Below are 14,974 nucleotides of genomic sequence, written 5' to 3' on the forward strand. Positions count from 1 at the left end.
TGACCTGTCCTCTATGGCAAATGGTGCTGCCGGGACCGGCATCTTGGGGTTTTCTTTCTTTCCTCTGTCCTGTGAGTTTTGAAGAGACACAGACTGTGGCCCTTCCAAAGCTCCTTTTCAGACTGGTGGATGTAATCCTCCCCTTATAGTGAATTGCCTCAAATAGATCTAGTGCTCCAATTAAAGGTCAGAAATTGGCACAGCCGGTTAAAAAAAACACGATCCAACTGTGTTTTTCGGATAGCAGAGATTCACAGACACAGATAGGTTGAAAATCTATTAAAATTATTCTGGTGTTTTAAGAAATAGAAATAAAATGTCTTAAAGTGGAAAGGAAGACATAAAACTCCTCACAAATAATTTTCATGGGGAGAAAATCCACCCAAATGTACTAGAGCTTATAGGGGAATTTAGCAAAGTTGCCAGACCCAGAGCGATGCAGAGAAATATGCAGCCTATCTACCAACCTTATCATGAGCGGCAGAAATTAAGAAGGTCGCTCAACCAATGATGGCACCAGAAAGAGCAAATGAACACTTAGAAGTAAATTTATTCAGTGACGTGTAAGACTTACACACAGAAAATCACAAGACACTGATGAAGGAATTAAAGAAAAGCTGACTGAATGATTAAAGAAAGGCTGACTAAATGGGAAGGCAGCTCACATCCCTGGACTGGATTTAATGGTGAGAAGGTGGCAACGCTCCCAAAACTGACCAGCGAGCTTAGTGCATTCCTGTGACACTCCCAACAGCCCTTTCTGCGGACACAGAAAGAGGGACTTTACAATTCACAGGGGACGTTGAGGGACTTTGAATAGTAAAAAGAATCTGGGAAGAGAGGAAGAAAGCTGGAGGACTCACACTTTTCAATTTCAGTTTATCACGAGGTTCCAGGAGCCATGGCAGTGTGGGGGCTGGCTCGAGGACAGACACACAGAAAATGGGAAGGATGGAGAGTCCAGAACTTCAACCGCACACCATGGCCAAAATGTGTTTCCACTGGGGTTATGGGACTTTTCCATGGAGAAAAACTATTCTTTTCAAGGAAGTGTTTAAACAACTAGATATCCATGAGTAAAGGAAGTTCAAAATTAACTCAAAATGGCCCTAGCACCTACATGCAAGGACTAATGCTATCAAACTTCCAGGGGAAAACACTAGCAGACATCTTCATGATCTTGGATCAGACAATGGCTTTGTCAAAGGGAAAGAGTAGATAAATCAGACTTCATTAAGATTAAAGACTGTCCTGTGCATGTGTGTCACAGGGCGCTGATGAGAAAGCAAAAAGGTAACTCAGAGAGCAGGGAAAGATATCAGCATATCTTTTATCCAATAAGGTCTGTCTTCAGAGTATATAGAGAGCTCTTACAAATCAACAATAAAAAAAAGTCCAATTCAATTAGAAATGAGCCAAGGCTCTGAGCAGTCATTTCCCTAAGGAAGAAGCATAAGTGGCCCCTAAACACGCGTGGGCTTGCTCCCTGCCATTGCCCACCGTCATTTGGTAGTCATCCTCACGTGAATCATGGGATAACACCTCATACTCATCGGATGGCTACAATCAAAAAGGCAGCTAAATAGCAAACACAGGCAGCAAGGTGGAGAGATGAGACCCTCTCTAGTGCTGGTGGAAACGTAGGATGCTGTGGAAACAGCTCGGTTCTTAAAAATACAAACTTAAAGTTATAGACTTACCCAGAAATTCCACCCCTGGATATGTATGTAAGAGAACTGAAAGCACAGGCTCCCCCGAAGCACCCGTGAGTGCTGACACCAGTCAGCTCTCTGTCAACTACGGACACACAACATGGTCACTTCATATACTGAAATACTATCCAGCCACCAAAGGAGGAACTTTAACTACACTACACTCCACAACTGAAGCCAGGCACAAAAAGGCCACATACATGGTTTCATTATTGCCAGTCGTCCCCAGCAGGCAACTGCACTGAGCAGAAAGTAGATTGGAGCTTGTCTGGAGCTGGACAGAATGGAGAGAGAGGAGAGGGGGAAAGGAAAAGAGCAGGGTTTCCCCTTGGGTGATGAAGGGTTTCCGGAATCAGTGATGCTGGCTGTATGCCTTACGATGGTGCTGGAACCCTCAAAGTTTACTTTTAAGAATGTGAATTTTGACGTATCAGTTCAAAAGACAAAAATTAAAGCACTAACCTGTGTCTGTCAGGTTGAGAATGGCCTTGAGGGAGCAGTGGGGCTGGAGCCTGGGAAACTGGTGACGTCAGCCACCTTCACTGCTGTGCATGGATCTGTTGCATCCTCAAGGCCAGGGTGTAGTGCCTACTCCCCATCCGTGGTGCGACCCAGAGCTGGTGCAACCTTCAGGAGGTGTGGCCCAGCGGAAGGGAATTAGGGCCCCCGAAGGGGGCACCAAGGTCCCAGTTCCTGCTTCTCACACTCTCTGCTTCCCGGCTGCCAAGAGGTGAGCGGTTCTCTTCTTTCCTGTGCTCCTGTCACCATGCACTGGCTTCTGTGAGCTCCAAGTAAGGCCTAGTGAGGGGGTCACAGCTTCTGGAACTATAGGCCAATCCATCCTTGCTTTTAAATTGCTTATCTCAGGAATTGTGTGTGAGCGTACATGTGTGTGCTGCATATTCGAGCACACAGGCATGTGCACACACACGCACGCCCGTGGAGCTCAGAGGTTAGCCTCAGCTGTATTATTCGGGGGTTCTCCTCCCACCGGCCTGGAGCTCATCGGTTACTCTAGACTTCCTGTCAGGGAACCATAGGGCTCTGCTTGTGTCAGCCTTTCTAGTGGTGGGCTATGGTCAGCATCACACACACGGGCTTGTCCTTGGGTTTGGGGAATTTGCACGCACAGTAAACACTTTACTGCTGGAGCTATCTCCACAGGCACGTGTCAGGTATCCTTCAAGATGATGCGCCTGACACAACCCCATCGAGCCAAGGCGTGAGTGGCAGAGCGCTGCCTGTCCTCCCCACTGTGGATGTCAGGTGATGAGTGACGGTAGCGGTTTGGACAGCAGTGGAGACATAACTGACTGGATGGCAGGGGATTTGGCAAGCCTAGCACAGACTGTCTCAGAGACCATCTTGTGGAGTTTCTAATAAGACTGCCCTGAGGCGGGACTCCTTCAGTTATTTAGCTTGATGTTTATTGAGTGTGTTCCAGGTGGCAGGTACTTTTTCAGACACTGAAGATATGACAGAGGATGCAAACCAGTCCTTCTTCTTGCTCTGCTCTCATGGGCTTACATCTTAGCGGCAGGGGCATTATTTGTGACAGTAACAGAGAGCTGGATGGGGGTCCTGTCAGGGTCGTTATGGCTGGCCAGCATCGCCTGCTGCATTCTTATCTTCTGCGCATTGTAGGCTCTCTCTCCCCTGCCACATTGAATTCAGTCGCAGATACAAGAATGAAAAAAAACGAGTGGCAGCAGCAAGAGGTAAATGGGCCGAAGTTTTAAAGCCCAGTGCGCATGCCTTGCATGAAACTCTTCCTCTTTGCCACAAGAACTGTCCCAGAGGTGCATTGCCAGTTGTGTCCCAGAAGGAGGACATTGTGGGAGAAAGCTACACTTGATTCTCAGCGGGCAAGAGCTGATCTGTGTAATAAGCTTTTATTTGCTTTAATTCACTGAGGGTTTTTTTTTTTTTTTTTTTGTTATGCAGCAAAACCTAATATGCGCTGACTAATACATGTTATCATTCTTCGTATGTGTCCCATGAGGGACATTTTGTACATTCACTCCTGGGTAGTATTTTCGAATATTAAGCCCAAGGTTTAGTACAGTAACCCAAATGTAAAACCAAGATTCTGCAGGCACATGCTATCAAGAGGGAACTGTTGTTTGAAAATGACCCTGTATATGTTCTCTTACTAACCCAGCCACAAAATGCCAGTGCATCCTGGGACTCCAATGGAGCCTCAGAGTTTTAATTTTTGTGACTTAACCTGGAACTCATGCCTTGATTCTTCTCTCAAAAGGCTGGAACCAATATCCAACAACTGCCCAAACACATGGAATATTTAAAAATAAAGATAAGACATAAGAGGGCAAGATAATCCTCCAGGAACTCCAGGTAAGATAGTGACTGCCCTTCAACCCTAGAGTTGGCTCTGACTTGCTGGCAGCCAAGGCTAAAAGCATGCACATGCGAGCATACACACATACACATAAATTAACAATAAGTCAAAAAGTAAAGTGGCTCCTACAACAAAACTTCCTGATTTCAGGAAGGAAGCAGAGACAAGTTCAAGTTCATGGGTGAGTGTGGCCCATTGCTGCCCCTGCACTCCTTAGGTCTTCTGTGGACTATTATCTTAGGGCCAGGGCTCAGCAGCAGAGCCACCGTCCTTCCTAGAGATGCTGAATCATCCTTCTGTTGGCAGCGTTGGCCTCAGAAGTAGGCTCTCGACAAAAGGTGAGGGTGTGACATTAAATTAAATTGCAACTCGGCAGAGGTTTCTTTGAGATGCTGGCTTAATGGGTCCAGACAGATGGTCTGAATTCGGACATATGGGGCACGGGGAGAAAGCTCCAGGTGGAGGGAGAGATTTATTCGATAAATATTTACCGAGAGCCCGAGTTGAGCCAGGGCCTGGTGGTGGGTGCTGGGGACACACAGATGGCCTTGGCCTCTGAGTAGGACACAGACAAGGGGGACAGGTGCACAGACAATTACCAGTGCTGTGACCAGAATGAGGGAGTGCACGGGGTGAGACGGACAGAGGCATCCAAGGCTTCATATGTGTTCCACAGCTCCTGGGAACATCCTGCTCAGCTACTTTCTCACAGGTCAAGGTGGAATTGGGACAATGGCACATTGGGGCAGGAGGGAGGTTGTGCGCTCCAGAGTGGACAGAGGCACAGCAGAGGGAAGCAGCCGTAGGCTAGAGTAGCTGAGGAATGCAGACTTCATTCTTGGACAGAGGGAGGCATGGTCAGAGCTTCCCAGGAGGCAGCCTGCCCTGGGATGACTCAGCCAGGGCCCTCAGCCTGAGGCCCGTGCACTGTCTCTGACTGTTTCCTGGGACCCAGGCCTAGCTATTTAGGATGGCTATGTGTGACAGAGACCTGCCCTGCTGCCCAGGGCTAACGTCCTCAGCAGTGACTATGTGACAGTCGGGAAATGTGATCTCAAAGGCCTTAGGCCACTAGGCCGACTGTGGGCAACCTAAGGAGCCGCTGGCCAGCTGCTCCCTCCTCTGCCATTGTGCTGTCTGCTTTACAGTGAGCACCCAGAGGCGGGGCTTGGGCTGCTTTGTGAAGGTTCCAGCTGTTCCCAGGAAGCTCCTGTATGGCTTCCCCACACTCCGCTTTACCCAGACAACCGCAGAGGAAGGTAGGAGATAAGAGTTAAAATTCTTTAAAATTCCATGTGTTTGCCTCTTCCCATATCTGTTTCCATAGAAACATTACTGGTATAAGCCATTCATTTCAAAGCCACGCGCAGTTCCCTCGCTCCATCCAAACCCCCGCTTGCCCCTGTGCATACAGAACGGTAAGGCCACAGAACTCAGAGGGAACTTCGAAGCTCCCCTGTGCGCCAACCTGCCTGTTAATTATGCCAGGATGGCCAGAAAGCCGCAGAAACCTGGGTACAGGGAGCCGCTGAGATGGGTAGTGGCTGGGCAGCCTGTGGGGACGGCCTGCCACTTGAGCATCCCACCCACATGGCTCTCAGCAGCAGGTAAAACACTCTCCTTTCAGCCTGCCTGGGAAGCAGACGGGGGGGGGGGGGCACCTTGGGTGGTGGCCTCCCCTGCTGTGACAATGGCCCCCTGTGGCGTGTCTGAGCGTTTACACTTAGCAACCATGAGCACTTCCTCGGTGTCTCTCCACATCCAAACGACTCTGAAATAAACGGTCAGGTGGACACACAGACTGTGGCCCAGCACAGAGGGATGGGAAAAAAAGAGCCTTTCTGCCCAGGGCCCCGGTCACTTCATATCATTAGCCCAGGCTGAGCTGAGTTTCCTGGTGAACTCATTTCAAATCATTTTTCTCACATGCAAAAGTAAACTCTGTGTGTGCATGTCTGTGTGTGTGTGTGTGTACGTGTGTGTGTGTGTGTGTTTGTGCAAGTGTGTGTATGCATGAGTGCGTGCACACTGTCAGTTCTTGGTTTTCATCTTACTTGATCTAAAAGCAGCACTTGGCGTGGCTCGTCACAAGTTCCTTCTTGAAGCATTTTCTTCCTTTGGTTTCCAAGACACTGAAATGATGTGATTTCCCCCCTCCGCCTCAGGCGTCTCCTGCCAGGTGTCCTTTGCGGCCGGCCTCCCGCCTCCATCCCTGGATGCTGAGCATCACTGCCTTCCTGGATTCTTCCTCGGCCTCACTCTGCTCACCCTGTGCCCTGAGCTGAGGTCTTCACTCGAAGCCTTTGACATCACCTGCGTGTTGACCTCCTCCGCACCACAATCCGTACCCCACATCTCTCCCTGAAATCTAGAACTGTAGATTCAACACTCACCGTCACTCCTAGCAGTTCAGGCACTTAAAAAAAAACGTTATTTTCCTTTCCTTTCTGCCAAGAATCCAAATCATATTTTACAAGCGTTTTAAACATCCTTGGCAGGTTTATCAACACCTCCTGTATATGAATTGCAGAAACAAGCAGTCTTCCCATCGGTGTACAGGCAGAAGAGCATCTGAGACCTCACAGAGAGCCCCGAGTACGTGCCTGGGACGCCTGCCAGCCTGTGCCTCGCTCTGGAGAAGCCGCTCTTCTTCACCTTCTCTCTGGATGGCACATTTTTGACCTTCTGCCCGTGGACAGCCCTCCCCTGACACTTCTCCTCCAGTTGCCTTCTGCAGCTCTGTTCACCACTTTTAGCTCTCTTTCCTGGGCCATCCCCTGGTCCCCACAATCACTCACTGGTCTCCCGGGCCTCCAAGAAATGCTTTCTTTTCATTGTTCAATCCCCTCTGGGGATTTACACTCATCCTCACGATCCCCAGTGTGCTGACCTTCCACCCCTGTGCTCTCCCGACCAATGACCGCCATTCGTTTCTAGAACCTTCGTAACACCACCTTCTGGGTCACTTTGCCCAGGAGGTCCTCAGTCACTCAGGCACTTCAAACATATGACCAGAAACGAGACCTTTATTTCTTTCTCAAACCCACTTCCCATTCTGCACCAACTCAGAGATGCGGCTGCCGCCTACCACCTGAGCAGAGCTCTGGACATGGCCTTGTTGCCTTTCTGTCCTCAGCCATTGGACTCAATCAGTTACCAAGTCTGGTCTCAAATGCTTCCTGAATCGATCCACATGTCACACTTGTTGTTTGCTGCTGTTTGCACCACCCTGGCTTAGGTCATCACCAACTCACACCTGGACTGCTGCCACTTTGAACCTCTCCCTCCACCGGCTCTCACCCTGCAGCCGTGAAAAATGTCACCATGCTTTTGCCCTGAGAGGAAATCTCCCTAACTTTGAAGTTTAAACTTCTCTGGCACTCAAGGCTCCTCACAGCCTGGGCTCTTACCCATGTCATTGCTCACCCTCCCGTAACTTCCTCAGAGGCAGCTTCAACTGTATCTGTTGATGCTATTTTATAGTATTTTTAAGTTATGAAGAAAACACCACTCTATTTAACATATAGCAATAGAAATCCTGGGCAATGTAATTCATCAAGAAAAGAAAATGATGGTACATAGATTAGAAGGCGGGGTGGGGGTACGTCATGGACAGCATTGTTTTCTAGGTAGAGTGTCCTGAAGAATCAACACAGAAAGCCTGCTAATGAGCGACTCTAGCCACTGTAGATGCTTTCATATGTGTGTACTATTATATATATTCTTTACACATCATATGTAAGCAAACTGGAATTAAAAACATGACATCATTTTATATTAGCACCCAGAACAATGCAGCAGGTAGAAATGCATTGGCTCACTTACAACATCTGTATGCAAAACCCTAGAAAACTAATGAAGAAAATTAAAGACATTCTGAAAAAAAAAATGAAGAGGCCATATTTTATGTTCCTGATCGGGAGGACCGAACATCGGTTGATGCTGGTGCCTCTCCCAGCCTGATCCATGGATTTGATGCTGTTTTCAACAATAACAATCGCATAAAGCCATTCTGCAGATATCAATAAACTGTCTTTAAATTATATAGACAGAGGCACAAGACCCAGAAGACCCAATACAACGCTGAGAACAAGAATTGAGGTCTACACAGAAATCTGCCCACAAACGCAGGTTTAGCTGTAACTGCTAAACCTAGAGGCAACTAAGATGATGTCAGTGGTGGGAAGGATGCGGGATCCGTGGCCCAGCTGGGCAGTCAGAGGGCTCACCACTCACAGAAACAAGCGGGGCCATGGGCAGACGTGAACCTCAAGTGTGCATCACCATGTGGAAGAAGGCGGCGCAAGAGATCCTCCGGCCAGATGATTCTGGCAGTGTGGCGTGTGGAGCTGGGAGGGCGAAGGGAGTGGAGGGCGGTTAAGTCAGGTGCAGTGGAATCCTAAGACAGTGTCCACGGACATACAGGACGGCAAAGCCCACTGTGGCGGCACCCGAGTGTACACCAGGGCTCCAGCGAGGAGGAAGAGGCTTCCTCATCCAGGAACAAGGTTCCGGAGGTCAGCCACAGGACCACGTGCAGATCCGGGAGGGGACAGAAGTGCATACTTCTGTGGATGTTTTCTGTAAACCTAAAACCCATCTAAGGTATAAATGAAATGCTGAAAACTCAAATGTGATTGCACTTCTGAAAAGTAGATAAAGCATGTCTGCAAAAGATGAAGAGTGACCTTTCCAGAGCCTTTCACGGATGTGCCTATCCCTGTGACATCCTTCTCCCCCTACCCGGAGGTAACCATGATCTTGGATTTCAGATTGTCAGTTGCCTCCCCTTTCTTTATTTTAAGGCGGTGTTGCCACTCTTACGGATCCTTAAAGGGTATTGCATAGCATCCATCTTTAATCTTGAAGTATGTGAAAAAAAATGCTCTGAGTCTCTCCCATGCTTTGTTGCTGTTGTGTGTGTGCATGAAGGTCACCTTCTATCTTAGTTTTCGAGACAGGGTCCCTCACTGACCCTGCGGGTAATCAATTCAACTAGCCAGGCTGGCCGGCGAGCTCCAGGGAACCACGTGCCTCTTCCCTGCCAGGATTGGTTTAAGACATGCGCTACTACCCTTGGCTCTTATGTGGGTCCCAGGAATGTTATACTCGAGCCTTCATGCTTGTGAGGCGGTTTGCTCACTAAGCTGTTTTCCCAGCCCTGTTCGCTTTTGCTCATCTCTGTGTGTCTAGCTGCTGTTCGGCTGCTCTGGGTGCTGCAGAGGCACATGGGTGCTCAGCGCTAGGCTCTCTCAGACATCCATGTGAGAGTCTCCCAGGCTCAGTGGGCGTTTTCTCTACAAAATGCTTCTCTTGAGAGCTCTCCACTGGCCTGTGAATGAAATGTGGATGTCAAAATGTTTCTCGAAGCTAGCCCGACATGTCCAGCCCTCTGGCATTTGGTCAGTCCGATGAGCTGTCTTTTCCTCAGTGCACCTGCTGGGGCCCTTCTCACTCCCTCCCCTGACACATCTCAGCTTTCCTCTAAAAAGCTTTCCCAGTCCTGGGACTCTGACCTATCTTGAACTCCCCAGCATAGTGTTCAAGGGGAGAACTGCCACCAAATTGTCTGTCTTTAGATGCTCTGATGGTCCCTGAAGGCAGGGCCGTACCTCAGTTATCATGCACCTCTGGATTCCAGCTAAGGGATGGATGCCACAGACAATGACAGCGTCAGTCTGGGGCACACGGGGAAGCCGGGGGCTGGATGGTGGGCACAGAGGCCAAATGCTTGGCCTTCTCAGGGGAGGGGGTGCTGTGTGCAGTCATAGTCTTGAAAGGGGAGTGGGGCAGTTAAGAAGAATTCAGATCCTCTCCCCTGTGGCAGCCTTTCCATTTCTGAGCAGAGAAAGCTGGGCTCAAAGCAGACTACACTGGTTGGAATCCAGTCTGTAGCCCTCACTGGCTGTGTGCCTTTGGGCAAGTCCCTGAACCTTTCTGTGCGTATTGTAAGTTTTCTTGTCTGCAAGGTGGAGGAAATATAAGCTCGCTTCTCAAAGTGCTGTTACAAGGCTTAAACTAAGTGAGTTCATATTTATAACATGTTTAGAATGGTTCCTGGCCCGTGACAGGTGTGATATCAATATTTATTACATGAAAGTGAAGGCAGATGGGAATCAGGCTACTTTCTACAGGATGGTGGGGTGTTTTATTTCCCTGGCCCTGTGTGCAGTCTCTGAGGAAGAAGTATCCCTGCCACTCTGCAGCCTTTCATCCTTTGGCTTTCCTCTTACTGATCTGAAGGGACAGTGCGGGCTGCCTTGTGAGTTTAGACTACTCTCAGGTAGCCTGTGGGTACAGTGAGATCAAGGCAGGTAGCTTTTGAGTCCTGGGTCTCCATGGAAAGTTGTCCTTGGGTGCTGGGCTGGGCAGTTTGTGGTCAGCTCAGCTGTGCTCCTGTCCTTGGAGGCAGAGTTCTGAATGAGGAAGGTTCAGGAAGGCTGGGGAGGGAGGGCAGTTCAGGTGTGACAGGGCCAGGGAACTCAGTGACACGGCTCTAGTAAGTGACCTTTCTGCTGAAGTCCAAGCCATTTATTTATTCGAGAAGTTTCCAGAAAGGGGCAGGACCCTAATAAAAGCTTGGAAGTAACAGACAGAGGCTTCTGGTATCCTAGTGGTTTTAGAGAGCCCAGAGCAAACTGCGGTCATGTGGGGGCAGAGGAAAGGAAAAGGGACAGAGCACCAAGATCTTCAATCAACTCCCTTCAGAGCTCCTTCCTGGCTGACCTGGAAAACTTGCCTCTTCAATGAGACTTTAGTTGCCTCACAGCCTAGACACATCATTTTCTTATCGCAGAGCACTGTACCTGGCAGGGAGTCCGGGAGAAATCTCTGGGCAGCTTAGTATCTTTCAGTGGGAAACTAGGGACTCTGCTGTGGGTTGATGCATCAAAGGGTTCTGTTACCATGGCAACAGAGCAACACAGGGCAAGCCCAAAATCAGACCAGAAAAAGAGGAAATGTCCCAGAAAGAGGACAGAGGGAAGAATTCCTGGGTAGCATCTTCCAGACTCCCTTCCAGACTCAGTTTCCTCACCTGTGCTGGCAGCTTTGGAACACTAACCCAGCAGGTGTGGGATGCAGGGGAGCCATTGACAGCAGCTGTGCTCAGGGCAGGCAGGAGGGCAATAGGCAAACCATCAACCACCACTGCAGGTAGCAGGAGAAGGATTTCCTTCTAAGGGTCCTGGGGACACACTTCCTATTTCTAGAATCTGCTGCTCTGGCGGACTCCAGCCTAACAGGCTTGTCCCTGTCCCAGCCTTAGCACCAGGACCCCTGGTCCATCCTTATTCTACTCCTCCATATAGGGAAGGATGCAACTTTCAGGTCTTTGGGGTATACCCGAGGTCAGGTCTGCAGTGGCCGCCCCAGCTCAAGTCTTCCCACAGCTTTTCCGTTTTACTTTCTTTCCTCTCCTCCCCCGCTTTCTTGGGTCTGCTGAATTCCTTGGCCTGTGGCCTGATTCTTCCTCTGTGGGACGGGATGTATCACTTTCACAGACCCGTGGGCAGTGATCAAAGCTCTAAGGCAACTGCAAAGTACCACCGAGGAGTTCAAGGGGACAGAGGGTGGGCGGTGGCATGGCCACTCACCTGCTGGGTAATAGTAAGTACCCAACCTACTGGGTTTTTGCTTCCAACCAGGAGAATGAAGTCAACAAGCACAGCACAGACTTTCCAGAATCCTAGTGAAGAATAGACGATCAGCTTTGATCACCATCAAAGAGATCAGGGACAACTCTTCCTGATCTCTCAGTCACGTGGGGTGGAGGCACTGAGTGGGTATCGCATGTTCTTTTGTTGAGTGTGTCTGAATGAGTGGTAACCAGCTGTCTCTCTATACACATCTGGAAGAGCCTGTCCGACTGAGTGTCCCACAAACATAGCTGGTATTAGCCCTCCTGTGACCTTTTCTGTCACGCCTTCATCTTTCTAGGGTGTATGCAGAATGGTCTCTCTCCTTAATGATGTTCTGATCGCACAATTCCTCACAGGGCTGAACAAACCCCAGGCTGCCTCCACTTAAGTGTGGCTGGGCATCCTTGCTTGAAGGACACACACCTCCGTCCCCAGCTTATAAAGCCATCACTTCTGTCTTAGTTTAAGAATACACATGACGTCCTGTGACTAAAGATTGCCCTGATAATGGAGCAAGGGGAGTGGAGGCTCTCAGGGTCTTCTGGATTTTGCTACACTGACATGACAGTAAATGCCACCTGCCAGCCAGCACCCCACAGAGGCAAGCCCACTTGTATGAGGAGAGAGAGTGACATCAGGGATTCAGGCTCCTTAAACGGGGGCACCCAACAAAGACCAGTGCAAGGCTATGCACTAGACAGCTAAAACCTAGGCTCTTCATGGATAGCTCAGGTTGGTCTTGACCTTGGACTCCCGTGCCTTCCCCTCTGTTGTGCTGTGATTACAAACTTGGACCACCATGCCTGGCTCACAATGTATGTGCCACAGGACGTTTCTGGGAGGTTCTTTATCTTACCAAGAAATGTGTGGAAAGAAAGCCATTGCTCGTTGCGTTGCCTTGATTATCAGACAGTAAGTAGGAGCTCTCGGAATGTGTGTTCCCCGCTTCAAAGGTGGGACACGGGCGGTGTAATTTCTCACTTGAATGAGCAGGTACATGCGTGCTTCCCTGGTTATGACAATATACTCCTTCAAAGAGTCCCACCTTCTCCTTTAATCCTGCATTCATTAATATGATATTAAGTTGCACCACAGTCCCTTCTCTTTGCCCTTCCTGAACTAACCTGTGTCTCAGACAGAAGGAGGTGGAGTTCAGGAGGAACCTGGCGCGGAGCCCACCGTGGTGTGTGACTGCCCCTGTGGCGGCGCCTGCCTCCCTCCTGCCCTGGCCTCTCACCTCCATGCTGTACCTCTCCACCGTCCTCCGCAGGGGGTCCACGGCCTGCCAGCAGATGAGGATGCACAGGTCGATCAGCAGCATGCCCCCCACGATCACCAGCAGCTTCTGGTCTTTGATGATCTGCAGAGGGAAAGAGCAAAGGCGAGCGGGACGTGAGACAACCGCTCAGACAGGATGAGCCCGGCTCATTCTTCGCTTGGCGGTCAAGGACTTCCCTGAGCATGGTCCAACAGGCACCTAAACACACACAGGTGCTTGTTGAAATCTGGCCACCTTTAGTCTCTGCTCAATGGTGGTTTTCACCCTTCAGGTCTTTAGTGTGAAAACACCAGTTTTTACTGCCTCATAAACCCTCTCCTCCCTCTCTTCTTCCTCTTCCTGACACTCTCTCTGGTATCCTAGCCCAGCTTCCAGCTTGAACTAATCCTCCTGCCTCCATTCTACATCTGCTAGCAGGGAGGGGCCTGGGGACAAACCTTGGCTGTGACAAGGCTCAGCTGAATTTCACTGGCTGCAGGTTTATTCCCCTACCCAGCCACCACATAAATAAAAGCTGACATGGTAAAGTCACTGGGAGAAGACTACTGGAAAAAATAAAGAAAACTGTGACATAAGCTCAAGGAATATTGCTAGCCCTGACTTCTAAAGATTGAGGCCATTTTTAAAGAAGGAAATATAATTCAGGAAGGCCTCACTGCAGCTCAATAAAAACAAACAAACAAACAAACAAACAAACAAACAACAACAAGTGCTGCTGGTCAAATCCACCAGAATAGCTTTCCCCGGGGGTGGGCCACCAGGCACCTCATCCCAGTGTTGAACTTTTGAGAAGCATCTGGTGACTGCTGAGGCCCAGTGGTAACAAGCTTAACCTTTGCCCTCTGGGGAGCCAGGCAACTCCCCACCAGGTGTGAGAAAGCACCCTGGGAACCTGGGGATCAAGACAGGCAGGCAGGAGCCTTTGCTCTCCATGATGGAAGTAGAGGTGCACACACCCCGGGCATTCACCTTCCAGGGTGCTCCCCACTTCCCTACTAGTGTGATCCCAAGCAGCTTCCCAGGACCCATGCCTCTGACACGCTTTGCGCAAGCTCATCGAACCTTAGAAGACCAAGGACCTCTCTCATTGACGGTAGGGCAAACCCATTTCCCCAAATGCTCAGGAAGAAGCCGGGGATGGCAGTGGACAGTGGGTCCCTGATAGAATTCTGGGTCCCTCTTATGCTGCTTGCGCAGTGACATCCAGGGGGACCCAGGGTTGGTGACAGGGAAGGAGGCTCATGTTTCACCCTCTGAGGGTGGTGTAATGGAGTGAACAAAGACCTCTTTCTAAGTGTTGCCAAATGCTTAACTTGGCTGAGCTACAGTTTTCTCCTCGGTAAAGGGGGTCCGCTGGTCCCCAGGCGACACAGCTGGCATTAGAATCAAATGAGATGAAGTGTAGAACGCGCCCATCGAGGTCTGCTTAGAGAAGGCCCCAAGGAATGGCGCCTGGCTCCTGTCACTCAGGGTTCGAGCACCAGTGTTTGTGTGTAGGACAGTGGCACCTGTGGACAAAGTGTGATATTCCATCTCAGCTCTATTAGACAAGGCTGACCCATGGTGGGACGGCCCTGAGAAGACAAGAGGACAGTCATAATTTCTTTTTGGAAATATTGGTTGAGTGCTGACGGGTGGGGGGGGGGGGCGTCAGTCTCTGTCCTAGGCACAGGGAATGTAGCGGTGAACACAGAATTTCACCCTGGTGGAGACTAATAGAGAAAGAGTGAACAAACCCACCTGCACACATCACCAAGTGCTTTAGATGAGGGGAGAGAGTGGAACCAGTGCCGTCCTGGCTACATACTGAGCCCCACAGAACAGTGCTCACTGGCTTCTCTCTTCCTTCCTTTTTAGATTTCTCTTAGAAGATGCCCCAGCTCCCTGGGTTCTGCCAACACTCGTGTTACCATCACCTGCCGCCTGTCTGACCTAGTGGGTCACAGTGCCACATTCTTTCTGAATGGCTCCAGGGCGCCAGCAA

The 14,974-nt window shown here is 49.8% G+C and overlaps 1 protein-coding gene across 1 annotated transcript in view; it reads right to left on the minus strand.

Moving 5' to 3' along the window:
- The window catches only part of Gabbr2 (gamma-aminobutyric acid type B receptor subunit 2), a 326,257-nt gene that overhangs the window by 43,320 nt on the left and 267,963 nt on the right, over nt 1–14,974 (minus strand). The window contains exon 14 of the mRNA XM_055605273.1: nt 12,949–13,071. Within this exon, the coding sequence (XP_055461248.1) occupies nt 12,949–13,071 (123 nt within the window). The remainder of the gene's footprint in view (nt 1–12,948; nt 13,072–14,974) is intronic.

Source organism: Psammomys obesus, unplaced genomic scaffold (assembly GCF_907164565.1).
Source record: "Psammomys obesus unplaced genomic scaffold, mPsaObe1.curated_primary_1811, whole genome shotgun sequence".
Classification (NCBI taxonomy): Eukaryota; Metazoa; Chordata; class Mammalia; order Rodentia; family Muridae; genus Psammomys; species Psammomys obesus.